The following is a 26,960-nucleotide window of genomic DNA, read 5'->3' as shown; positions in this document are numbered from 1 at the left end:
CAGTGACTTATGCTATTGTTAGACAACACTAAATATAATGTGCTATGATATAAGTTATATATTTAGTACAATAAGGTTAATATATAATGTACTTATAACACTGAGAAAGGAAGCAGTTACATAACGTATACTCAGCACTGTGTACTATACATGACGGCTTAACACAGATGTTCCACAAATAACACAGCCAGTATAAGATGTAAAGTTTAGTTGCACTTTGCTAGTCAACTTTCACCTTCACAGAACCAGTGTGATGGAAAGTGTTTTAAACTCTCAAAATTCAGTACCAGCTGGTAGTCTGGTACCCTAAGACCAAAAAAAGGTTACAGACTGGTGAATTTAAAGACTACTTAACTATAAAAAAGCAGCATCAGTAATTACGAAGGTACACTAACTTTAGATAAGTCTTTAAGTCATTCTTGAGAACACCATTTTTTCATACTTCAGTCTTAAGGTAGCCAGCAGAATAATGAGAAATGACACGTTACTTAAGAAAGAACTTAGTCTATTATAGTGATGCATACCTAAACCCAATTTTAGGTTCAGGATTCAAGTCCAGAGGTTTCGGCTCAGGTCCGGACTTGTAAGTCCAGACCTAAACCCATGGCATATACAAAATTGCATGTTGGCAACCTTGCAATGTTGTCTGGGTGAAACTTTGGCCACATAACATGGAGGCCTGTACTTGACGATGCCCAATGGCAATGCTTTCTTCATTTTGCAGCAAAGATTTTGGAATCTACGGAAGGTTTTAGGTGGTTTAAAAAGAAAAGGGGTATGTGAAATGGTCTTTTATGGTAATAAGTCCGGACTCGGTTCTTGACTTTTTGTTTTTTTTGGACTTGAACCTAAACATTCTTACAAGTCCGGATCCAAGTCCAGTGAACCGGTATGCATCACTAGTCTTTTAGTCTATATAACAAATGAAAATGATTGTGTACTATAAGATACTGAATGGTCCCATATGCAATCTTGACAATCAGCATACATTGTTTCAAATTTGATACCAAAACACAATGATGTCTAAACAATTAACGTTTACATGTATGTCTGGAAAAAACACTAACAGTAACTGTTTCAAAACCTAATACCACATTTCAGATTACGAATACTGTGAAAGTTAGAGGACATGTACCATCAAGATTGTTTAGTATTACACCACACATGTACCCTCAGTGCCCAACACCTATAACAAGTTAGACCACAGTTCAAAACAACTACATGTCAAAAACAATAAAACATTTAGTTCAACAATACTTATTACTGAAGCTATCATTATAGAATGGCATATAAACATTAGCCTCCGTAGCAGGCTTATAGAACTGGGGGTTTGGTGGTCTTCGGCTGTTTTCTGATTAGCCCAGTTCTAAAAACAGGCTGGCTATGTTGTCTATAATAATTGCAATCAGAAAATAGCACATAAAAGCTCCCAAAGACCCTGAAGCCCCCCCAAACCCCCAGTTTTTGGCGTGCTATGGAGGCTATATAAACATCACAAATTACATTGTGTACACCACTCCAATATCTATAAGCATTAACGACTAAATACTTTAAACTATGGGTAAATCTAAGCAAATAATGTGACAGTGTCACTCTAACGTTATTTATAAACTCGCGAGGAGTTTTTGCATTAAGGCAGTGCTTCTGCCTATAGTTGCATTGCTCAAGAGTTTTGTCCTGAGACAAGAATGCAAAGTGAATAAGTCTTAATGTTAAACTCTTCTTAATTAGAATCATGTAACTGTGCAACAGAATTATAGTATGTATTTTAAAGGCCTGTGTGTGAATGTTGTTGGCACAAATTTGTGGTGTGACTTGAAACATTTTCATTGTTATTAGGTGTTTTATGTTCAGTATTTTCTTAAATTTTGTTGCTGAGTGGAACAAAAAGTTATTTATTATATTTGCACTATTCATTGGCCTTGAAAAATTGCATTTTGAATACTTTCTCTTGAAATAGTTATCATGAGTTTGATAGCAGTTTATTATGTAATTTTCTTGCATTCGTTTTTTTTGTGAATTAAAAGATCCCCAAAGATATCATATTAAATTTGATAATATGCACCAGATCTACTGGTGATTTCTTTTATTCTTATTTCAGAATATTGAAGAAAAAAAATTGATGTCCTGGCTAGAATGTATGCGAGAACAAAAATGTCAGAAAATTGGTAGAATTAAGTAGAAACTCCACCTAAAAAGGATGTATTATAGAGGTGAAGAATTACTTTTTATAGCTTTATCTTCAGTTTAAGTAAATCAGCAAAATGAGAAAGTTATTTTTTTCTTCAGTTGACACTTTTTGACAGGTCAACATAATATTATATACTAGTATCTAAGTATATAATATCAACTTTCCCCTGATGTGCATTAAAATAAAAGTTGCATTGCTTTGCAGTTGCATTGGTCAAATCTTACCACTCTATCATAAACCTTAACATGTTAGATAATTCTTAATATCTTTTTAACAAATATGACTTCTCCGCTTCCTTTCCGTATAATATTTTCTTTTCCTTCCCTCATATACTAGTATACAGTGACAGCTCCAAAAGCTTTCCCTATCTTTAAAGCTCAGGTGCTGGTTATATACAAAATTATGTGAACCAAGTTTTCTGATTTACATGGTCTTTTTGTAAAGATTCAAGGCTTGTTTTTTTTATGAAAGTGAATCATTTCCACCCTGTTCCCTATGCCTGTACAACAATGTGTTAAAGATTTAATGCAGACCACTTCAATTGTTTCTTGCTCATGCTCTGCACTCTCTGTACATTTAGTTGCTGTTTTCTCCAATACAAGGCTTCACTTGCTGAAGTTTTGACTTTTTTTTTGGCGTTGCCTCAGGGGAGGAGCCTTTTGGGTGTCATTTTTACTGCTTGTCCACCAGAGATCAATCCCAACAGTTTAACATACCTCCAAAAAGGGTATACTGGGTAAAATTGTTGCTTTCCTTGAAAAAAAAAAGTGTTAACTGAAGATAAGGACATTTTTGCCACCAATCAACTCAAAAGATAGCCATTTGTTTTTCTTCAAAATAATATCTTTTGACAATGTATAGTCATCAAGTGGTTTTTTCTAAACGGGCAACATGGGTGGCTGTGCCATTTTATTCTTGGAAAAAATCATACCTAAACTGAAAAATTATTATTGACCTCACTGCCTTGCTAGGCCAAAGTCCGTTCAGAATATATCAGAATCTTCCGGCATGTGGGAATAATAAACTCCTATTATCAGAACGCCTTTAAATTTCCAAATTCACTTAAACTTCTGCCCGATTTCTTTCACATATTTTCTTTTCTTCTAGAAAAAACTATTAAACCTTTAACCAAGAATGACTTAAAAGAAAAAAATGCTGAATTTTCCTAAACTTCTGCCTGATTTCTTTGATATATTTTCCTTTCTTCAGAAAAAATACTGTTAGACCTTTAATTTTACCAAGAATAACACAAACTAAAGGGGAAAATGCCTTGACTTTAAATTAAATTTTCAAATTAAATTCACCGCCTAAACTTTTGTTCAATTTCTTTGATAAATTTTCTTTTCTTCTAGAAAAACCCTGTCAAACCTTTTACCAAGAATAACACAAAGGAAAAATACCTTGACTTTCCGAATTTGACTTATCTTTTGCCCAATTTCTTAGATATATTTTCTTTTCTTCAAGAAAAAAACTATTAAACCATTGATATATTTTCCTTTTCTTCTCGAACCTTGTACCAAGGATAACATGAAAGAAAAATGCCTTGACTTTAGATAAAATTTCCAAATTTGCCTAAATTTCTGGCCGATTTCTTTCATATATTTTGAAAAAAAAAAGGAAAATGCTGAATTTGCCTAAACTTCAGCCCGATTTCTTTGACATATCTTCCTTTTCTTCTGGAAAAACCCTGTTAAACATGAAGTAAAAATGCCTTAATTTGGAGGATTTTTAACGTTGCAACTTGACTTTCCAGCGGAGAACCAGGTATGCCCCCAGGCGCAGCAGGATGAAGAACACTGCCAGCACGATGAAGTCCACGTACAGCTTGGCGTCTTGGACGTCCATCTCCTTCAGAACGTCTTCGCTCTCGTGAAAGATGCAGAACTTCCCTTCCTCGCAGTCCAGCGGGCCGCGGTCAAACCCGTAGATCGAAAGGAGGATCCCTAAGGAAAGAGAAGCCAAATATGCTAGGTACATGTATGTCATACCCTGGCCATGATAACCTTCGATACAGTGTTCCGGAACAAGCCGTACTTTACTGTACATGCTGGGCTTCCAAATGTCATATTATGGAGTTACTGTAATTAAAATGCGTCAAGTGCCCCGCTTTTGAAACTTCGAACACCGAATTCAGATGTTGGAATTGACGCCGTTGCACTTTTTGTTTAGATGCACGGTCAAAATTTTGGCACATTTTGCATTGAAATGTCTTGTTTTCTCGAATGGTTATGACATATATATAAATAAAATACAACACGGTGTATTCTACATCGGCCTCGGTCCCAGCCCTCCCGCGGATCGAATCTTCCTTCATGGGGTCCTTGATGGCTATAGACTATTTTACATAGATAGTCTACGATATTAGCCCATCTTGAGGAAAGGTTGCCGAGATATGGGAATTAGTCTGGAATTAAACTGCTGTTACAATGTACATAGAGAGAATTCAAAGAAAAAGATCTTAATCTTACCTTCGAAGCTGTACCTGACATAGGAGATGTAGGACATCCACTGCAGGTAGTCTGGGATGGTGTCAAAGTTCACAAAGAACCCAGAGAACAGCAGGATGGGGATGGCCGTCACGGGACCCAGGAACGTCGCAGCCTGGGGGGGGGGGCAGAAAAACTCTTAACTCACGGAAAATAAGAGACTATAAATTATCATGAAAGTTACATCTGTGTTAGTAGTTACATGTTTAGAGTTAAAACATTTGGTCCAACACAAAAAGTTCTCTCACCTAGAAGCCACGTGACAAGCTTCGCTGAGGAAGACCAGAGTGACTGGTCGAAAGCTCTAGGTGAGAGAACTTTATTATGTTGGACCAAAAGTTTTAACTCTAAACAGACTTTGAAGCATATGTTCATGAAGCATGTTATGAAGTAGGAATAATAGACATAGATTGTAGTAAAAACTTAATGCAACAAGAACAAACTGGATTGGTCTTGAATAGGTAGTAAATACACATTTCTGGCAAAAGAAATTAAGAAAAAGATAAACAATCAACCAACTTCATACGTTATGACTATTATAGTTACGTTACTGTAACAACTGTTGATATGTACCAATTATTGTACACCAATGTTTTAATTCATCAAATGCCTCTTAGCCAATATTTGAAAGCACATAAATGTATACATTACAACACCAGCGTATAAGCGCGCTAACAACTACTCCAAAAGGTCCGGACCGATTGGAATGGATCTGTTAGCGGCGCTTGAACCCCACTCAGCCCTGCCACTGTTACAGAAGTACCTGTATAGAAGGTGATACTATGCTGATGACTAATCCGTGCGCCTGAGAAACTACACACAATTCTGCCATCAGCGCGTGGAACAGCAGGATCCTCCACCACTCCACGGGCTGGCTGGTCAGCAAGTAGGTCAGCACTGTGTAGGGGAGGGGCAGCACCAGCTGTCGGGACAGCACAGGGGTCAAACATGGAGGTCAAGGTTCGGAGGTCTAGGGTAAGAGGTCAAGGTCTGGACACTGTGCAACTGTCAGTGCAGTGACTAGAGAGATACAAGATGAGAAAACTGCTCCTAAACTTTACCAAAACAGCACAAATTTCTTGGGAGTAATGCCTTCAGATGTTTCTAAGGTATAGTTTCATCTCCACTTTTAGTTTAAAAAATTTGACTCCGATGCCAATTGTTTTGAACAATAAAATGTTGCTATCTGTCATCAGAATTGTACGCAATGTCATATACATGTAACTTGCTTGTTCAAAGGTACTGAAAAGAAATTTAGTTTACTTTTAATAGTATAACTAATAGTATTCAGTTTTCTCTTTACTCTCTAGGATGGCACTGACAGCTACAAACAAGCTCCAGTGACCTCCTCTGTGACTCTTTCTGGTAACTTGTCCTCCCTGTGGAGAAAAAGAAGACTTATTTTTTTATTAGTGTTCTAGAAGCTGTTAAGAACCCATGGAGAGATACCTGAAGCGATGTGGAAGCCGCTCCAATCAGCAGCCCCAGAGACTGAGCCACCAGAGAGGTTAGAGTCGAGAGAGCCACAAAGAGGGTGAACCGCAGGGCCTCGAAGGGCTGCTCCGTCATCCAGTACACTATGGTACAGTACAGCACCGGCAGGACAACCTGGGGGGGATAGGTATAGAAGATGTGTAAGAAGGGCTGTTTAGGGTTGGGGGTTTTGGTCCAGTTTTACTAAGTCCAGAATACTCTGGTCTAGTCTTACCAGTCCAGAACATTCAAGTTTAGGTGCAGTATTGGTTCAGACGACCAGGTTTAAAAGATTATAGGTCCTGAGGATCAGGTCCAGGTATGAAACTAAACCTACATGTAGACCTTAACCTGAACCTAAATCTGGACTGGGGTTTTTAATGCTGATTAGCAGTATGTCATGCTAAGAGGTATAGGCACCCAAGCCAAGTCACCTTTGCCCTTAAGTAGGTATGTTTATCATAATGGCATTTTTCTCCCCAAAAAGTTTTAAAAGATTTAGATGCATGCACATACATAAAGCCAGGCATGTTGGTAATGCACAAGAAATCTCCAATTCAATAGACAATGTCATGTACAATACTAGAAATTCTAGTTTGCTTTTAATCTATAACATATTTATCAAATACAACATTAAATGTACAACTGTTTTAATAGAGACAATTTGTACATTGTACATTGTACTTAGTTATACAACTAAGAAAACTAGCAAAATTACCTCAAAACTACCTTTTACATTAATTTTGTCACTGAATAAATTTGCTTTGACAGTCAAATATCATAGACAATAAACAAAACAATCATAACTTTCTTATGGTATGGCATAAAATTGCTTTTAAATTTATGGTCCATTTTGATAAGAAAAGTAGTCATACCTGGAAGGGCACGTCGGCCAGTGTTTTAGCCAGGTAGTAGGCCTTGAGTGAGTACCAGTAGTTCAGGTGTTCCCTGATGAACACTGACATCTCCATAGGAACTGGGGGGGAAATCAGTATAATCATCATCATTGTCATCATTCATATTAGAAGGAACAGTAACTGTTACTGTAACAAGCCTTGAACAACTTACATGGTGGGATACATTGTAGCTACATGTATGCATTCAATTTGGTAACTGACTTTTTCCTACTTGCGGGTTGCAAAAATTCAGTTATTTCCACAGCCACTGTGCATTGAATCTATATGCTTTTTATGCATTATATTACAATATTATTTCAATGTTATATTATACAATACAACACAGTGTATTTTGCATCACCCTTGGCCCGAGCCCTCCCATGAGTTGGATCGCGGTCGAGCTGGGACCTCAGGCAATACAGAATACCACGTGTTGTATTGTATATAAATTATTGTACTTGACTGGGTCTGATTCTGTGTATGTATCTGTATCTTTATAGCCGGTATAACCGCCTTTCGGCGTAACACACCAGCTTTGCAGACACGCGGCACGGCGGCAGCTGGCTATATTACACCGATCGACTTGTTACACCTAACCCTTGAACTTCTAGCTCTAGACTTTGTTTAAAGCTATCTATTGACAATGCCCCTACTGTACCTGGTGACAGTGAGTTCCACTCTGCGATAGTTCTAGGAAAGAATGAATTCTTGAACACCTCAATCCTTGGTTGATAACTCTGGTACTTGATTATAACCCAACTTCTGACTTACATGTGAGCACAGTTGGCATAAGGGCAGTTCTGACTTACATGTGAGCACAGTTGGCATGAGGGCAGTTTTGACTTACATGTGAGCACAGTTGGCATAAGGGCAGTTTTGACTTACATGTGAGCACAGTTGGCATGAGGGCAGTTTTGACTTACATGTGAGCACAGTTGGCATGAGGGCAGTGAACATGAGGAACAGCATGGAGAAGAAGAGGAAGCCTGTGTTGTTGAACACCTTGCTGCCCTCGTTGCCAATCTTCCAGTAGAGCATCCCGATCAGCAGGCCAACCAGGAGGTGGGAACACAGCCTCAGTCTCGTCAGAACCTACAAAAATTCACACATTGTCAATTTTTTCTTGCCAGCAGAGAAAGTTTCATGCTTGTAAACCTCAGTGCTTATAAACCTGCATTTCTCCTCTGGTCTCTCAGTCACTGACGAAAGCTACTGGATACTAGCTCAAACGTGTTTCCAAAATCATATCCAGTTGCTTGAGTAACTGCTTTTTGGCGTAAAATTTCATACTAATAGGAACATCGCAGATTTCAACCCCAATGAGGTCATACCAAAGAGAATTATGGAGTTTAATAAAGCACATAAAGCACATAAATTACATTTTTTTTTAATATCAGCCTGAGGTAAATGCTGCTTTCTCTGCTTGCCACTCAGCATTAATTTTATAAATTTTGAAATGGGAGTTCTACCAGTGGGTTGGCATCCTTTAGAATCTGTATACTATTACCTGTGATTGCACAGTTGTGTGGCTCAAGGACTCAATAAACAGAGATAGGTGCCACCTTATACATATGGTGTGGGATGGACTTGAATTTTAAAATTAGATAATTCTTACTTATTAATAAGTTATGAAAAAGTTTGATGAACCTCCTAAATTTAAGGTGAGAAAAGTTGCTTGCATGCTGATTTTTGACAAGTTTGACTTTTAATTATAACAATTACTAATTGATAACTACTTACTGTGTCCCTGACTATTGTGAGGAAAGTCCTCTTGAAGAGAACCCAGAACTGAGTCAGACAGGAGGTGGAGAAGGTGTTCTTGTGATGCTCAACTTCACCAAAAAACTCCTGAAAAAAAATGCAACTCAGTTTACAACAAACAGACAGTCTTTTAATTCGACAAACAAGCAGTCTTTTTATTTGATTAGTGAGTTAGTGTACCCTTCCTTCTGATTGGTTCACTTAAAAACTAATCATCTTTCTTACCAATGAGAGCAATCAACCTTCACAGAACTGTGACGGGGGCCGACATCGTCTACCAGATACCTTTGACCCAGTGTTGACGTCACACTTCAAAGAAGCCACGTGACAAGCCACACTGGGTCAGTCTACTGAGGAAGACCAGAGTGACTGGTCAAAAGCTCTAGGTGAGAGAACATTTTGTGTTGGACCAAAAGTTTTAACTTTAAACAGAGTGAATTTCCCACTGCCCCTGCCCTCCTCGTCCTTGGTGAGCGGCGTGAGTTGCCAGGACTGTTCCAGCGCTTCCCTTCCTTTTGATTGGTTCACTTAAAATGCATTTATCATTTCTGACCAATGAGAGTGATCTCTATACTTAGTCTAGTCTGTGTGTGTAGACTAGAATTAGTGTGTTCTTCCTTGGTTCACTTTAAGTCTAAAAATTTTTTGAATGAGATGCTTCCACTTACGTCCCTGCCCTCCTCCCCCTCAGTGAGTGGCGTGAGTTGCCCAGACTGTTCCAGTGCCTCCCTCAGCTTCCTGGCCTCGTTAACGGTCATGGTTCCGCTCTTGATGAGCTGTCAATCAATCAATCAATGAATCAATCGAATGGTATATTTTGTGGAAACAAACAAGAACTTGTAGCCATTGGCTAAATTGTGTCTTGTTGTACAACCCGTAGATTACAAAATCTGTGCTGCAAAATGAAGAAAACATTGCCATCGGGCATCGGCAAGTGTCCATGTTATGTGGCCACAGTTTTGCCCATACAACATTGCAAGGTTGCCAGCATACAATTTTCTATATGCCATGGGTTTAGGTCCGGACTTACAAGTCCGGAACTGAACCTAAACCTCTGGACTTGAATCCGGACTTGAACTTAAATGTGGGTTTAGGTATGCAGCACTATCAAAATTCCACAGCACTCAAACAAATTGTGTGCTATGAATGTCACCTGTCTGAGCTTGGTTGGGCTGTGTTCCTGGCGGATGGGGGAGTTACAGTGGTAGGAGGTACACTCCCCGTTCTGTACAGCCTTCACTAGCTGGGGTAGGACGTTCCCATACTCACCACTGGCCACCTCCATAACTGTCAGGGAAAGATCGAGTATTCGTAACCAAAGCAATGTGAAAAGGCAAATTTCATGCATTAGAGATAACCTATTTGATACTATTAGGCAGATTAAAGGCCAGAAAGTACATGTTCATGGAGTTTCAAAAAATGACAACTTTTATCAAAATAAATGAGAAAATAATTTTCTAATCTTCTTGGAAGATAATACAGGGTGATCGTAGCTTTTCTTAAATTAAATAATTTGTCACCAACTGTATAACAATACAGAAAAAATACAGGTCAACTGTTCATACTTTTTTCCTTTAATACTGGATGATTTTGAAGTGACTGTTACTGTGGCAAACCTGAGGATAAATTTTGAATAGATGATACAGAAAATGGCGGTACCGATCACTGTTACGCCCAAACAGAAAACTAAACTTTCCTATAGCTAGACTTGCAGTTTGAGAACTCTTCCAATAACTGAAGACCTGGTACTTACTGTAGTCAGCAGGGTTGTGGAAGGTGGGACAGATCAGGTTGAGTCCCTTCAGGTAGGGGATGAGTCCATCCACCTTCCCCTGGTATATACACTGACCCTCCCCCAGAACATACAGCTGTGGAAGGGAGGAACGGGTACATATTGGATCACTTACAAACTTTCTCTATTACACAATAGACCAGTTTACCTTAGGCTCGAAATTCATTTTTGGGAATATGTGCACTGGTGCATCCAACCTAAAAATTAGGTGTACAATAATTTTTGGGTGCACAATATAAAACATAACCTAATTACAGATCTTATTGCTTCTGAGCTTGAAATGGGAGCTAAACTTCAAAATCTTAAACAAGTATACTGCATCAAAGATTTCTAGGTTCTAGAATACATATGCATGCACGTATATAATTTTTATACGACATTAAATAGAGCTTCCTTATTCTTTGAGGAGAGTCACAGCTTGACAAGAACAGTCTCAGGGATTTTCTTACCTTGTCAAACATTTCGAAGAGTTTAGCGCTGGGCTGGTGGATGGTACAGATGATGGTGCGACCGCCCTGGGCAAGAGACTTCATCAGGGACACACACTGGAAACTGGAGGCACTGTCCAGGCCACTGGGAACAAGGTTTCATGAACTTATAAATCAATTACTAATTTCACTGCTGCAGCATATTACACAATTTTATTAACATGGACAAAAATGCTAAGTATTTAAAACTTGTTCTTTTATCATTCCATGAAATTTGTTGAGCAATCTGTTGGTCACTCAGCTGTCACAGTTTTATGGTATATATTTCAATTATTTGTCAATTTATGGGCACATCAATCAACCTTACATTCAAATGAAATTGCTAAGAGTCTATGCACAGAAGTCATATAACATTGCAATGTATCCAGTGAGACTGCAATGCTAAGAGCCTATACACACATATAACATTGCAATGTATCCAGTGAAATTACTAACTTAGAATACTCCAATAAAATTGAACTGTTTCAAAAAGGAAATTGCTACTTCAGGTGTAGGCAGGCACCCTTTTCTCCGCCTACCTGGTTGGCTCGTCAAAGAACATAACCGGAGGGTTGTTGACCAGTTCCAGGGCGATGGACAGACGTTTGGCCTGCCCACCTGACAGGTTGATGGTGCGGGTGTTCGCGCAGTCGGTCAGACCCAGAGTTCCCAGGATCTCTTCCACCTGTACGTAGGTGAAAACAGGTGTCACAGGTGTCATAGATGCAAACAGGTATCAAGTTTGTTTAGAGTTAAAAACTTAAGATCCAACACAAAAAATTCTCTCAGTCTCACCTAGAGCTTTTGACCAGTCACTCTGACTGGTCTTCCCCAGTAGACTGACCCAGTGAGGCCTCTTTTTGTGTTGGATCTAAAGTTTAAACTCTAAACAATCATGTAACTAAAAACACAGAAAAAAGGCATCAGAGGTGCAAACAGGTGTCACAGGTGCTAGCGGGTGTCACAGGTGCAAACAGGTGTCACAGGTGCAAAAAGGCGTCACAGGTGACAACAGGCGTCACAGGTGACAACAGGTGTCACAGGTGATAACAGGTGTCACAGGTGATAACAGGTGTCACAGGTACAAAACAGGTGTCACAGGTGCAAACAGGTGTCACAGGTAGAAAACAGGTGTCACAGGTGATAACAGGTGTCACAGGTACAAAACAGGTGTCACGTACAGGTGCAAACAGGTGTCACAGGTAGAAAACAGGTGTCACAGGTACAAAACAGGTGTCACAGGTGCAAGCAGGTGTCAAAGGTGAAAAAAGGTGTCACAGGTGCTAACAGGTGTCACAGGTGCAAACAGGTGCTAACAGGTGTCACATGTGCTAACAGGTGCAAACCTGTGTCACAGGTGCAAACAGGTGTCACAGGTGCAAACAGGTGTTGTGTGAAACAGGTGTCACAGGTGCTAATAGCTGTCACATGCAAAAAAGCTGTCACAGGTGATAAATCTTAAAGTAATGTTTTGCATGCTCTGTTGGCAACAATAGCAAGGAAAACAATTAAGATTACAGATTCTGGAGACTAGCTATTGATACAAGAAAATGTACTGTCTTACCAAGAGCTTTTTCTCTCGTCTTGGTGTCTTTTCTGTCAGCTTCAGGTTTGCTGAAACCTGTGTAGATAAAGACAACAAAAGTTAGAATATCATACATTATAATCATTGGAATATCACTGGCCAAGAGTGCTCGCCTTGCATTCAGTAGGTTGTGAGTTCAATCCCCGGCCAATTGTGAAGATTATGAAGAGCTGTGAGTTTCTAAAACTTGGTTCTTATATTAAATAGATTTGTTTTGTTTTTCTTCCTCAGAGGGTACTGTCTGTAATAATTATTGTATAAGAATTAGGAAAATGGAGGCAATTGATATGCTGGAAAGGCAACTGATTGGGTTTCACCACTTAAAGTTCCTCCATCTGTTTGTGCTAAATACATTAGAATTGACCAATGGTTAGTCTGGATTGTTGACCTTAAGGGTTTTAAAATTAAAGGTTTATGTTTTCTTAGATTCAAGAGCTAAAACAGAAAGAATCTATTAGCTTTAAAGTGTATTAAAAAATAGTGCTATGATAGTAAAAGTCTCAATTCAGGCTCGAAATTCTTCTTAGCCAGTGCACCAGTTTTACATTGAGAGCTACACCAGACACTGTGACGTCCATGGTTGATCCTCTTGGCACCATTGCACACTCTCCCATTACTGCCAGCACTCAAGATAACGCTTGCAATTCTCCTTGTCTGAATTAAGTGAGCTATAGCCACTATCCGTTATTGTGATAGATGTACATTTGTTGTAGCTACGTATATATATACTAGCAAAGGTTAAAATGTCAATTATTCAGGCAAAAATCACGGCATCTAGCAAAGATTGCTCTAGCAATGGACAATATGCCTAGCAAAGGAAAACTATCTAGCAACAGTCAAATATACATCATTCTAGTAATCTAGCTAAGGTCAACATAACTAGCAACATGCTTGATCATCATGGTACAAATTTGGATGATTATTGGGGAAATTGTTTTTTAACTTATAATATTGATTATTGTAACCATGATTATTAGGACTCGTGACATGGCTAATATGAAGGATATAATTCTACATGCAGAAAATATTGTTGATTAATTTCATTCGAACTGACTACTAGACATTCAAAGAGCTTTCAATCAAACTTAAGTGACATTTGGACTGATTTTATCCTATTCTTCAAATTCTGAAGCACTTTACAATTACACAAGAGGAGGATGAATATATTTGGCACAGTGTCTGGACATTTTCAAGTGTCTCTCAACTTGTCTGGCAAAGGCTAGACTTTTCCTAATGGAAAAATTTGTAGCAAGATTTTAGTAAGCCCAAATTTAAAACTGTCTCAACCATCTGAAGTTAGGGTTGTTGTAATTTATTGAAAAAAATATCATTGACTTACAATGTCATACTAAGTCTTTTTTTACTGACTTAACTTTGACCACTTTCTTCATAAGGGTAACTGTTTTTGTTTTCACATAATAGTTAGTTTATCAAGATTTGCATACAGCTGTAAATAATACACAGGTATGCACTACAAAATAAGTTGCAACAGAACAGATTATCATTAAAAACTTTTGAATACAATATTGAATACTGTTAGCTAACATGGCAACCATGCATAATAATATTATGTATGTCAGTCTATTTATAAAATAATGTAGGCCACTCTGCGTTTCTGTCAGGAAGATCTAATTATAGATTCTAGAATGAATCGATTAAAGATGAAAGGCAACCTGACATTTGGCATTTCAGGACACAGAACTTCTATTTACTAAGCTAATAACTCTCTTACTAAAAAAAGGATGTGGCTTAACTTTTGTAATGTCGACTGCTTCTGTTAATGTAACATAAAACATATTGTTTTTGCTCAGTTTCCTCTTCCTCTTCTTCTTCTCCAAGCAGTGACCCCTGACCTGAACCAATGATGTGTCTGTTGCCATGGTTACATCATGTTGCATTTTCATAGCAGGAGGGATTTAGACTCCTCTCTGACCATACATATATGAATGTCTTTGAGTAAGAATTAACAGAGCAGACCAAATACGAAGGTAAACATTATTATAAGCATTTGCCTTGCAAATGTTACCTCATCAGTTTCTAGTTATAAATAAATTTTTCCCCCTTAAATTTTTACTGTTTTTTAATGCAAATATATTTTTGCTGTTGTTAATTTTGTGGTACCTACGTACCATCATGGCCTCCATAACTGTAAGATGTGGGAGGAGGTGGTTCTCTTGCATGATGTAACACGACATCTTGCGGAAGTCGCGCTCGTTCCTGGGAGTCCCGTTGACGAGAAGAGATCCGCTGATGCCACCGGTACTGTCAAAACAGGAGCAAGACGTGCTGGAGCCAGACCTATGGTGGGGGGGAGGTTAGTGAGGCAAGCGTTAACACATGCCAAGCTAAGCATGGATTGATTAAACATATTACATGTGCTGGGCTAACAATAGTAACATACATGTACAGTAAGCCAAGCTTTGTAAAGCATGGATGGATTATATATTATAACATGCTACATTAGCCAGGCTTTGTTCATAGTTTTGGCTCAGGCAGCCATGTTGGTGTCACCAATTTGCATACTAATATGGGCTGTGGCTCAAATATAGCCTGGGTACCATCCTGGTTAGTTTACATTTACCAACCAGTCTGGTTGGTTGGTAGGAGCAACTGTGGGAGCGGACGTAAACTAACCAGGATGGTACCCAGGCTAGCTCATGTTACTAGTAGATTTTTAGGATTCACTGGTTCAGAAATGCAAATTGTTGTGTTTGTCTGAGCCATTTTGATTTCTTTTTATTATAAATTAGACATCAAATGAAAATGCTCTACAACTTTGGTAAATTGTACTACAATGAAGGGCTGGTTGTTTAAAGCTACATTTTGTAAGCATCAAAACATTGGTACATGTATATATGATGGCTAAAATTATTAAGCAACAGACAAGCTGTAAAATGCTTTGCAGTGGATGGGGAATGATTGTTTGAGGAAGCTGAAAGCAGTATGATTTTATTATAGTTTTTTATATCAATTAGCTGCAGCAGCTTTCTCTGGGTCAAATGTGTTTTGAGTTTGAATGTGATGGATATTATGCATATTTAGCTCATCATTAACATAATATCAACAAAAAGTCATCAATAATGACCATGGTATTATCCATCCACCCATCCATCCATCTGTCCACCCATCCACCCATCCATCCATCCATCCATCCATCTATCCATATTCCTTTCATTCAATCATTCAATCCTCACTTCCACTTACAATTAATTTCAACATTGCCCCTATTTAGTGACATGCATGCAAACTGTATTTCATCCAAAATTCCTGCAAAATTGTAATTAACTGAAATCATAATGATATAAACTGACATCATAATGTAACCATGTGACCCTGAGACTACGTCATTGAGACTACCAAATCGTAATGTGACGTCAACCCGGACCCGCCATATTAGATTACAATTTCCAAATTGGGCTGTACCAAATATTCCTTAGGAGGAGGGGCACTTAAAAAATATTTTGTCCACCACAGCATCATACACTGTCAGGTTTATTTTTATTTACAGAATGTTGAAGAAGAAATGCTGATTTTGTTTTTTAAAATGTAAGAAATGGGCTTAAATTAGCACAATCGTGTTATGTCATGTTTCTTTATTTTTAACAATTGTCAAATTTCATATCTGTATGGTGTATTCATGGATATTTGTGACTGAATTTAGAGATATTTATAATACGCCAAAAAGCAGTTACTCAAGCAACTGGATATTATTTCAAATTGGGAAACGGTCAGACGTTTCAGGTAGTATCCACTACCTTTCGTCAGTGACTGAGAGACCAGAGGTGAAATGCAGGTTTATAAGCACAAACTATTGATTGATATTATATATATTATTTACTAATAGATGAAATATTACCATTCCTACCTCTTTAAGGACAACATATGGAAACACAACTAAGACTGTATGTTTTGTCTGGGCCCCTGTTTTAAGTGACATTAAAAACTGTGACAGAATCGATACTGTCCTCTTACATTTCAACACTTATTGATTTTTATGACCCTCTCTCACAAAATCAATACATGGGGCCAGCTCTGCTCCCTGTATACAGGCACATTGTGCAATACGCCAAAAAACAGTTACTCAAGCAACTGGATATGATTTTGGAAATGGTCAGACGTTTCAGCTAGTATCCACTAGCGTTCGTCAGTGACTGAGAGACCAGAGGAGAAATGCGGGTTTAAAAGCACAAACAATTGATTGATATGCGTCTGACCGTTTTCAAAATCATATCCAGTTGCCTGAGTAACTGCTTTTTGGCGTATCTTATTACCTGGATGTCTAGCCTTCATCGAGGCACATTGTGCATTATTTGTCAGTGAGGATATTTTGTCAATGTTTTCCTTAGATTTCTATCTTAGTGAACTGAAGTGACACTTGTTCTTCTTTTGACAACAAATTTGTCTCTGAGTCAATATTTAGAAAAGGTTCAGTCTGAAACATATTTTTGCCAAAAATTCTATCACATTTCATAAGGTTTTAAATAGTGTGGCCCAAAAACGGAGTTCCGTTCCGTCAAACTGAGAGGACAGTCAGGCAAAAATCTAGACCAAAAGTCATGTAGAGAGCTCTGGCAGGGAAACAAGTTTCTTATCGATACCTCCAGGCATTGGCTGATTCCACAAATACCAGTGTCTGGTACACCATGGTATGTACACAGGGCTCAAACTACTGGGTGCATGTGCACCTTAGTGAACCGTGCACCCAAAATTGGAGATTTGCACCCAATTTTTTTCTGTGGGTGACTGGTGCACCCAAATATTTTTATAGGTATTTTGCTTCATATTCAATGTTTAATGAAATGAAATGAAATACCTTTATTGTACATTCATGCCACGACGGGCTAGGTACAGGTCAAGATATAACAGACACATAACAAACGTATATAGAAAATTGGAGACAAAAGATGCACTACTTGACTTAGACATACATACATAAGGAACATACAAGGTTTAATATACAGGATATTATATTCTTGGCCTACAAGTGTCATAAAAATAATACAATCTTTGTTGTAGTGATTGTTTGAGCTTTTGAAGTTAGCTCCTATTTCAGATACAAACTCAGAAGAGGGGCAGTAATACTTAGGTTTCAGGTGCACCCAAAATATTTTTTGTGCACCCAATTTTTTAGGTTGGGTGCATGCACCAGTGCACCCAGTATTCCCAAAAAATGAGTTTCTAGCCCTGATAGTGATACATGTACATGCACACTCAGTCTGATAAACAGGAAGTTACCATCTCTCAGGCACTCAGCTTTGCGTGACTCCATCATCACATGATCATTTTGTGGGGGCACCTATCACTGTAAAGCCTTGTAATTTTAGTACAAATTGAAATTTAAAGTAAAGAATATGAAAAAACTTCATTTTCATCAAATGCATCAATTCTTAGTAGTAGTATTATTTCCTAGTGGTGGCAGGTGCAGAAAAAACATCTAAGAATTACTTGTTCGTGGTAATGATAAATTTGCAATGCAGATACGTAGAAGTGACTGCAAAAACTGTGAATATCAAAGACATGTTTTACAGTATTAGATATTTTTTTAAATAATACAAAATTGTAATAAACCCAGTGAGTTCAAGGTTGTTGCTGGTTTCTGAGCTGCCATTTCAAATCTATTTTGTTGAAAATCTAATAGCATGTTGCTATGGCAGATGTCCCACCACGTTTCATGCCAGGAAACATGCATTTATCACATTTAAATAACAATACCACAAAAACTCTTTCATCTGTCCAAAAAAAAGCTCCTCCAAGTAATTTCTTTCCACACGCATCTAGATCATCTAAAATATCTACTCTGGCAAGGATACCCTACAAATAATATAAAACAAATGTTCGTCTAGGAGTGAAACAAAACTAGGAACATCTGTGAGAACCAACGCTATGTTTGAACCCCTCTTTCATTGAAAGTCAATCTAATTGTATTAAATAATACAAAATTGTAATAAACCCAGTGAGTTCAAGGTTGTTGCTGGTTTCTGAGCTGCCATTCCAAATCTATTTTGTTGAAAATCTAATAGCATGTTGCTATGACACAAAGCAGAGAGGGTTGGAGGTCTGCCCTTTTGGTTCCGGAGCCCCAGTTTCTAGGACTACAGGAAGCTGAGAGTTAGGCCACAGGCTGGGAGTCTGTGGTCCATTGTGTGGACTGACCTTGGGTGGAAATCAGCCTTCTTTCCTTTCTACTGAAGGCTTTTGTATGTACAATGTAAGGGCTTTGCTGGCTGGTACAGAATTTGAGACTTGTTTGTTACAGTCTCTCTGTTACAACTCCAGGTAGTGGAGTGCAAGTGAGTGTTCATTCTGGGCATTCAATTCAAAACTTTTAAAAAGTCACAGATAGCCTTTTAGAATCAACATGTTAAAATTTTGATGATCAATCAATTGATCGATCCATGCATCCATCCATCCATCCCTCTGTCCCTCTCTCCCTGCCACCCTCCCTCCATCCTTCCTTCCTTCCATCCATCCACCCGTCCGTCCATCCATCCATCCATCCATCCATCCATCCATCCATCCATCCACCCGTCCGTCCATTCATCCATCCATCCTTCCTTCCTTCCTTCCTTCCTTCCTTCCTTCCTTCCTTCCATCCATCCTTCCATCCATCCATCCATCCATCCATCCATCTACTAGTAGTTGGTTGTACTACTACATGTATGTACAAACAGTATATAGTACACTGGTAGTATACTCTACAGTATATACTGACCGATATCCTGCGAGTATACTCATGAGTGAAGACTTCCCGGCTCCAGACGGCCCCATGATGGCAGCCAGCTCTCCACTGAAGAACTTTCCAGACAGGCCATTCAGTATGGTCTTATAACCTGCACAAAATACATGGCAAAATTCTCAACACTATGGTCTTATATCACATTCTCAACACACACAAAAAATTCATTCTTTCCTAGAACTATCGCAGAGTGGAACTCACTGTCACCAAGTACAGTAGGGGCATTGTCATTAGATTAAGCTTTAAACAATGTCTAAAGTTAGAAGTTCAAGGGTTAGGTGTAACAAGTCGATAGGTGTAATGTAGCCAGCTGCCGCCGCGCCGCGTGTCTGCGAAGCTGGTGTGTTACTCCGAAGGGCAGTCATACCGGCTATATAGATACAGAAACAGATATGGTCTTATACCCTGTACAACATACATAAGCAAACATTCTCAACAACAACATGTGAAGCTCAGCACAACATCACAACTTGTGGAAATAATTTTTAGTCAAAGTAAAATATTTTGTTTATTTCATGAGTAATGAACAAATCTAAACTTATGTTGCTTGCTGAAGCCCCCTAGCTTTACAGTACTATTATAATTATTAGTAAGAGCAACAAGTAATCACAGTATAGTCTAGAGTAACATGGGATCTGAAATGCTTTTAAATTATCTATGCTACATCTGGTAGTACATATTGTACAATGTACATGTGACTCTCACATGAAAATCATCTAACATTTGAAAATGATCATTTAATCTAGGTCATTTCATAGAATTTATACAACCAAATAAACATGTATTTCTCAACTAGACATGCTGTTGAGGTTTAAAAACGAAGCTGCCAAAACTTGACTTAAAAGTTCATTTTAAGAACTGAGACAAACTTAGATTCAGAAGCTTTTATAGTCTAAGACTATAAAACTGCTTTTTTTAGAAGCGGTCAGATATAACAAGTGTTTAGTGAGGTATGAAAGCCGATTCCACACTGTTTTTGTTGCCAGGTTAAATTTAGACTACCACATACCTGGGCCTCACACATGGGTGGATATCTTTAACTTTTCTTTAGTTTGAGGTTCACCGCAAGACATTCATCTTAACCCAACACCTTTGTTTACTGTTTACTTTGTAATTGTACACGATGTTGTGTAAACAATGCAATTATCATCATGATTAGGGCTTAAAAGTGTGAGATCTTAAAAAAAAGCCTGTGTATCATCAAATCTATGGCATTTAGGATGGAGATCTTTAAAAAAAAGCCTGTGTATCATCAAATATATGACATTTAGGATGGAGATCTTTAGAAAATGCCTGTGTATCATCAATATATGACATTTAACATGGAGGGTGGGTTTATTTTTGGTTTTCTGCTTCATTTCACTAAATTCAATAGCATAAATTGTCTGTAACCGTAATTATAAAGTTGTCTGCATAGTATCATAGGTGTACTTTGACTAAATCCAGGCAAAAGCATGCAGAGCTCAAAATACTTCTGTATACCTGTACTGGTGCAATAAAAAAATTACCTGCACCAGAATAATTTTACTCGCACCTATCAGAATTTAGAAAAGTATGTATAGAGAACACTAAAAGTAAAACTAAGTTTAACGTACATGCATGTACGTATATGGTATTTGCAGCCCTGTACTTCCTCGACAAAGTAAAAATAAAATACTAGACTAAGTTTAATTGCAGGTATACAACATTTTAGCATAATGCAGGAAAAGAAGTAGTCCATAGAAAAACAAGATAAGAATAATTGGCCACACTCCAAGATAACTGTTACCCGTATAATGAAATATAGGTTTCAAAAAGCCATTCAAACGTATGAATTATTGATGATAACGCAGGATTATATTGATGGTGAAAGTGTGGGCTAGTGACATAATGTCGTCATTCCAGTGTGACACAGTAAAGACCTCCATGGCTAGATATATGGTTTTATTGACAAAGAATATACAGTAGCATTGGGCTATAAATTTAACGACATAGCACTATATCATCATTTATGTCCTACCTGGGCCGCGATTACGTTCGATACGGGTGTTCCGGCCCGTGTGATAACTATCCGTACGGCCTGGGGGTTCTAAACCCGTACGGCCCGGGCCTTCCAAATGTTCCATAGAAAGATTCGAACGCGTTTCGCCCTAACCGTGTGCACCGCTTTCGAAAATTCGAATACAAACTTTGGACGTTGGAATTGATGTTGTTGCGTTTTAGTGGGCTAAATACGGACGCCAAATTTTCGCCAAATTTTCGCTCATTTCGCATTGAAAGGCGTGTTTTCTTGGGTGGGTATGACATCGGGCGATCCGACGCGCGGTCGGGCTGGTACCTCGGGCGATACGGAATACACCGTGTTGTATTCTATATTTACAACTTTATTATTCACGATTGTGCAAATCTAACGCTTTAACAAAACAGAAAAACATGAATTTCCTGGACATATGGTTTTATTGACAATTAGAATACGCAGTAGTATTGGGTTATCAATTTTACGACGTAGCACTGTATCATCATTTATAACTTTATCATTCGTGATTGTGCAATTCTAATGCTTTAATAAAACAGAAAAATAACATTAATTTGTTTTCTTCAATCTTCACTGTGATAAAAAAGAGACATATTCTATTATATTTAATGTCTAATTTGGAACAAAAATATCACAAAACAACTTCCCTTTCTGAATGACTGATTTTCTTTGTAAAAAAATAAGATATTATAACATAAGAGCTGTGTTCATTCAGATTTTAAATCTTGTCAATGTGTAAAAAATGTGATGCTCAGGTGTAGCAGGCAAGAATGTACCCCCCAGGCCACAATGTACTCGGGTGTACATTCTGGCTGTGGGTACATTTTGGCCTGCTACACCTGTTTCAACAGGAACTCGCCAATTGTTCACGCATAGTAACAAAATGACTGTTACTATGCATGATGTCATTTTAACAGGACTTTAATGCTATGGTTTGAATGATAATAACAATACATAGTAGTGGCTACTTGGTCTTGTAGTTAGGGTTGTTGACTCAGAAATTCTGAAGGTTCTGGGTTCGAATCCCTAGCCATGGCAAGCTCAAATGCTCTTCGGAAGGGCACTTAACACCTATTTCTTGACTTGACTCAGGTGACTCAGGTGAAAATGAGTACCTAGCTTTGGTTAGGGACATCCTCTCAGATGGGACATAAAGCCAGAGGTCCTGTGTTTGAGTAAAGCCACACCTTGAGCATGTTAAAGAGCCCAAAGTACTTAAAAGACTAGGAACGCTTCCCGGTGTGAGTGGTTAAAGTCTGGCCTTGTGTTTCCATCTTGAAAATGTGATAGTTATCTACCTGAGTTGTATATAATAGATAAATAAATTTCATGTCAATGTTTATTGCTTCTAGCACTTCCCCTATCACTCCAACTGAAAAGATTTTTATTCTGCAGCAAAATCTTTTGTCACCTTACCTACAAATCAATTCTGTTTCCCATACAAAATGCATGAGGTTGTAGAAACGTCAGCACTATTGAGAAATGGATGATTATTCTGCATGGTTGCAGTGGTTTAGATAGATATTGAAACGTCTGTGTATGTTTAGTGCAGTGACATTTGCTCAGCCTGGTCTGTATAAATATGTTCAGGTGACGTCCGTGTGTACCTAAGATCCAAACAAAAGATGCACACACTTGTATAACCATCGTCAATGTAAACTCAGGACAAGGCTTCTAGATCTGGTCTTCACCCATAGAATTGAGGTTCTTTGGTGCACCAAATTGGCAATATTTTGCTTAGACTTCAGGTTAGAATAAGCAATCTGGATAGGGTTCAGTTTTCTAGTGGTAAAATTGATTTTGAATTTAAAGTTGCAAAATTATAACAGAAACAGACTGAGTTTAAATTTTTGTCTTGTTGGTAAAAAAAAAACAGTTCTTAAAATAATCTTACGGTATCATATATTTGAAGTGACATATAAAAAGCAGTTGGCTGTCATCATCATTTGACACAGTAGTGAGAGACATTGTACATACATGTATGGCTTTTACTGGTAAGTATGCCACAGAGACATGTGTCTAGCCAAATAAAGTGCTTCCAATCAAATATAGCACGTACGTGCGTATTTGTCTCTCGTGACTTCTGCATGTATGATATCACTGTGCCAAACCCTGCCTGTCATAAGGTCACATGCGTATAAAAATACTGTTTCCTGTTTCCCGACCGACCCTGGAAAAAGCTGCCGACCCTAGCCTTTTTTTGTGTGTACCTCCTGCAAAAGACATAAACTTTTTGAGCTGATCGACCTTTTCTAGCTCCATCATCCATGATCTGACACCTGGCTGAGTGATGAATTATTGTACAATCGGTCTTCCAACATTTACGTTGAGATTGTAAGTGTCCTCATGCAAGTTTTACTTTGTTCAACTGTATTGTATCAGTTGGGTCATTAGAGATCCCCAAAGTTTAAAAAGAAAAAAAAAAAGATAATTCCTACCTACTGACCCCTAATTTTTTCAGGACTGGAACAGGAAGCACAACATTTTTTTTTTCCTAATAAGTAGGCCTAAGGTCACATTCGTGTAAGCCAGGGACAGACACATCAAACATGTACATGTCATAGGACTAGATTTAAGTGTCAGCTCCTGATTACTCACATGTCCGTATGAAACTGTTTAGGAGGTCATACTAAAAAGGAAAACACACCCAGTGACTACTACTTCAAGCCCTGTATATATGAAACGTCATTTTCAATTTGCGATGTGATGACTATGCTTTAAACAAGAAGCAGATTTTCGCCAGCTACAAACTATTTTCTGGAAAGGCGTTACGCTTTGAAGAAATGAAAAGGTCAACAGTAGGTGACATACCTGAAATGGTGAAATTTCACTTGCTAATTTCGTTACTATTTAGTGGGTCAGACCCAAATTTAGTTACAGGAGCACAAATTTGTTTTGCAAAAAGCAAATTAGGGATGCTACAGTTTTTTTCCATTTTTTTTAATTCTCACAATAGAATCCAGCATTCATTTAAGTGTCCTGAATACAATATTAGTTTTCTTCTTCTTTCAAAATGCTTCCCTAATTATTGGTGCCAATTTATTTTCTTCTTTCTTTCTGTAACTACGAAGGTCTACTAGATGCTAAATCTAACGTTTAATCTCAAAGAATCTGCTCCATGTTCACTACAAAGATTTCACATCCAATATCTGGTAAAAGAAGGAAGAATTCAGACATGCCAGTTAACCATCCCCCTGCTGTTTTTGCCTATTGCCATGAAATCTGTATTGGTTTTGGGTTTATGTAGCAGGAAGGAGGTTAAAAAAACTGACCCCAATACACATCTGGTCCAACTAGTGCTAAGTAATTACTTACAATCTAATGAACCCCCCTCTAGTGTCCTGCTGTTATCTGAGTAGGTGATAACACATTTGGCTCCGCCCACTTTTACTTGATTGACAGGAGATTGACCTCATCCTGCATGATGTTATCATTGTGCAGCAGGGAGAGTGCAAACAATGGCAATGTATCCAGTTGGACTATTTCAACAAAGACCAGGTTTTTCGGTGGAAAACCCCCCCAAAAAAAACCCTACAAAACCACCTCGGGGTGGTTTTTGAAAATCAGATTTAAACCCCTAAAAAACTGGTTAATTTGCATTCACACCAGGTTAAATAAAGGTTTTTGAAAAACCGGTTGAAACCGCTAAATATAAGTCTGGTATGAACAGGGTCAAAATCTGTAGCCTCCTTTGCATGTAAAAAACTGGGGGTTTTGGGGACCTTCAGGGTCTTGGGAGCTTTTATGTGCTATTTTCTGATTGCATATAGACAACATAGCCGGCCTGGTTGAATTACCCCCGTTTTTAGAACTGGGCTAATCAGAAAACAGCCGATCACCAAACCCCCAGTTCTATAAGCCTGCTACGGAGGCTAGGGAATGTATTCAGTTGGAAGTTATTTCAACAAAATCTGACGGAAAAATGATCAAGAAACGTCTTTTCTTTTACACATTTTGTTATTTTTCTATTTGCTGTACTATTTTAAATCTTATGTTTTATATAATGTTTAACTACAAAAATCCTATCCTAGGTTTCTTATTCCTAATCTATTCTTTCCAATTCTAAGTTTCAATTTTAAAATGCACAAGGCAGACTTGGTGCAAGGACAATGTATGTTTGTCTGCGAATCAGTATATGTTTGATTCAATTTCCTACCAAGAATATTTATTAAGCACTACAGTAGTTTCCAAGGATTTCTTTTTACTCAAGTTTTTGTCCTAATGGTGCCACCTGTTAATGTGTTATTCTACAATTCCCACGGGATCAAATTGTAATAGCCATACTTAACTTTTACTTGTCTAAATAAATTGGGACCAGTTACTTTAATGCCAGTGACTAGGAATTACAAATTGCGTACGTCCGTTTTAGTTTCCTTCTTTCTCAGGACCGGTTTCAACCAGTTTTTTATTTCCCAAACAGGGTTTGAAATACGATTTGCTTAAGAAGGTTAGTGCAGGTAAAATTGGAGCTGTGCAGGTACATTGCAACGTTACATGCACATGTATTTCTGATGTCTACCTGCACCTAACCTGCACTGCACTGTGAACTAGGTTCATAGGTTTACTCTGATGTCCCGATTAAACGTACCGGTACGTTTATTTTTTCGGCCCGAACGTCCACCCGGTACACTCTTATTAGGGACGGTACGTTTATTAATTTTTGGGAAAAAAATGTCCATACGTACCGCACCATCAGCAAGTGGCCGGCGGCCGCAAAATTCGGCAACATGTCACAGATAAATATTTGGTCCATGATAGCGGCATTTCCCATGAATATAATGTATATTATTTATTTTTCGCCTGCTGTCCATTTTTAAGTCCCAAAACGTCTGAAAAAGCAAATATTTGCCCACAAAACCGAAGGGGAAGGCGAGTAGCTAATCGACGTATTTAGCACACGGCGGCCGCAAGTCCTTGTCAAAATCGGCAACGCGGCAGAAAAATGCCTGGTCCAGTTTAGCGATATTTACCATGAAAAAAACGTATGTGGTTTATTTTCCCTCTGGTGTTAGTTTTTAGGTCCCGAAACCCCTAAAAAAGTAGAAATTTGCCCACAAGACGGACGGCCGAAGTGGGGAGGGCGCCTAGCGCCTGAGCAGCATGACCCGTAAAAAGTCAAAGGTCATAGGGCACCCATATTGCGCAATCACCGTAAAAGCGCCGATTTAGCTAATTTTAGGGCGTTTAAAATTGATACAATCACATTATCGATTTTTTAAAAAACAATGAGATGGAAACCAATCAAAATTTTATGCTGAATAATATTTCTTTTCTTCAAAAGTTTTTTTCTTCAGAAGTTTTTCTTCTTCAGAATCCAGACTTTGACCAGACTAGACAATGTACCATACCAAATAATTATTATGTTGAAATGGATTTTGTTGTACATATACTCATTAAACCCCTATATTTGTACTTAATTGGGCTTGATTTTCTATCTCTTAAGTTAGTCAGATTTTCAACTCAAGTTGCAGGAGAAGGCTTAGCAAAGTGCATTTCAGAAGTGTAAAATGCAATAGCTTCTCCTACGGATTTTGTATTTCCCCAAAACAAGTACAATAT

The 26,960-nt window shown here is 38.2% G+C and overlaps 1 protein-coding gene across 1 annotated transcript in view; it reads right to left on the bottom strand.

Moving 5' to 3' along the window:
- Positions 1 to 1,947: 1,947 nt before the first annotated feature.
- The window catches only part of LOC109468826 (ATP-binding cassette sub-family G member 4-like), a 27,583-nt gene continuing 2,570 nt past the window's right edge, over positions 1,948 to 26,960 (bottom strand). The window contains exons 2-15 of the mRNA XM_019767165.1: positions 19,364 to 19,481; positions 14,781 to 14,949; positions 12,631 to 12,687; positions 11,606 to 11,751; positions 11,049 to 11,172; positions 10,561 to 10,675; positions 9,961 to 10,094; positions 9,476 to 9,583; positions 8,787 to 8,894; positions 7,970 to 8,138; positions 7,026 to 7,126; positions 6,127 to 6,285; positions 4,660 to 4,792; positions 1,948 to 4,134 (exon numbers count right to left, since the gene is read on the bottom strand). Coding sequence (XP_019622724.1) covers positions 3,920 to 4,134; positions 4,660 to 4,792; positions 6,127 to 6,285; positions 7,026 to 7,126; positions 7,970 to 8,138; positions 8,787 to 8,894; positions 9,476 to 9,583; positions 9,961 to 10,094; positions 10,561 to 10,675; positions 11,049 to 11,172; positions 11,606 to 11,751; positions 12,631 to 12,687; positions 14,781 to 14,949; positions 19,364 to 19,481 — 1,856 coding nt within the window. The 3' untranslated portion in view covers positions 1,948 to 3,919. The remainder of the gene's footprint in view (positions 4,135 to 4,659; positions 4,793 to 6,126; positions 6,286 to 7,025; positions 7,127 to 7,969; positions 8,139 to 8,786; positions 8,895 to 9,475; positions 9,584 to 9,960; positions 10,095 to 10,560; positions 10,676 to 11,048; positions 11,173 to 11,605; positions 11,752 to 12,630; positions 12,688 to 14,780; positions 14,950 to 19,363; positions 19,482 to 26,960) is intronic.

The sequence above is a fragment of the Branchiostoma belcheri genome, unplaced genomic scaffold (assembly GCF_001625305.1).
Source record: "Branchiostoma belcheri isolate BF01 breed outbred unplaced genomic scaffold, Haploidv18h27 scaffold2, whole genome shotgun sequence".
In the NCBI taxonomy this organism is placed as follows: Eukaryota; Metazoa; Chordata; class Leptocardii; order Amphioxiformes; family Branchiostomatidae; genus Branchiostoma; species Branchiostoma belcheri.
The sequence above is the reverse complement of the archived record's forward strand: the minus strand, read 5'-3'. Positions and strand labels throughout refer to the sequence as shown.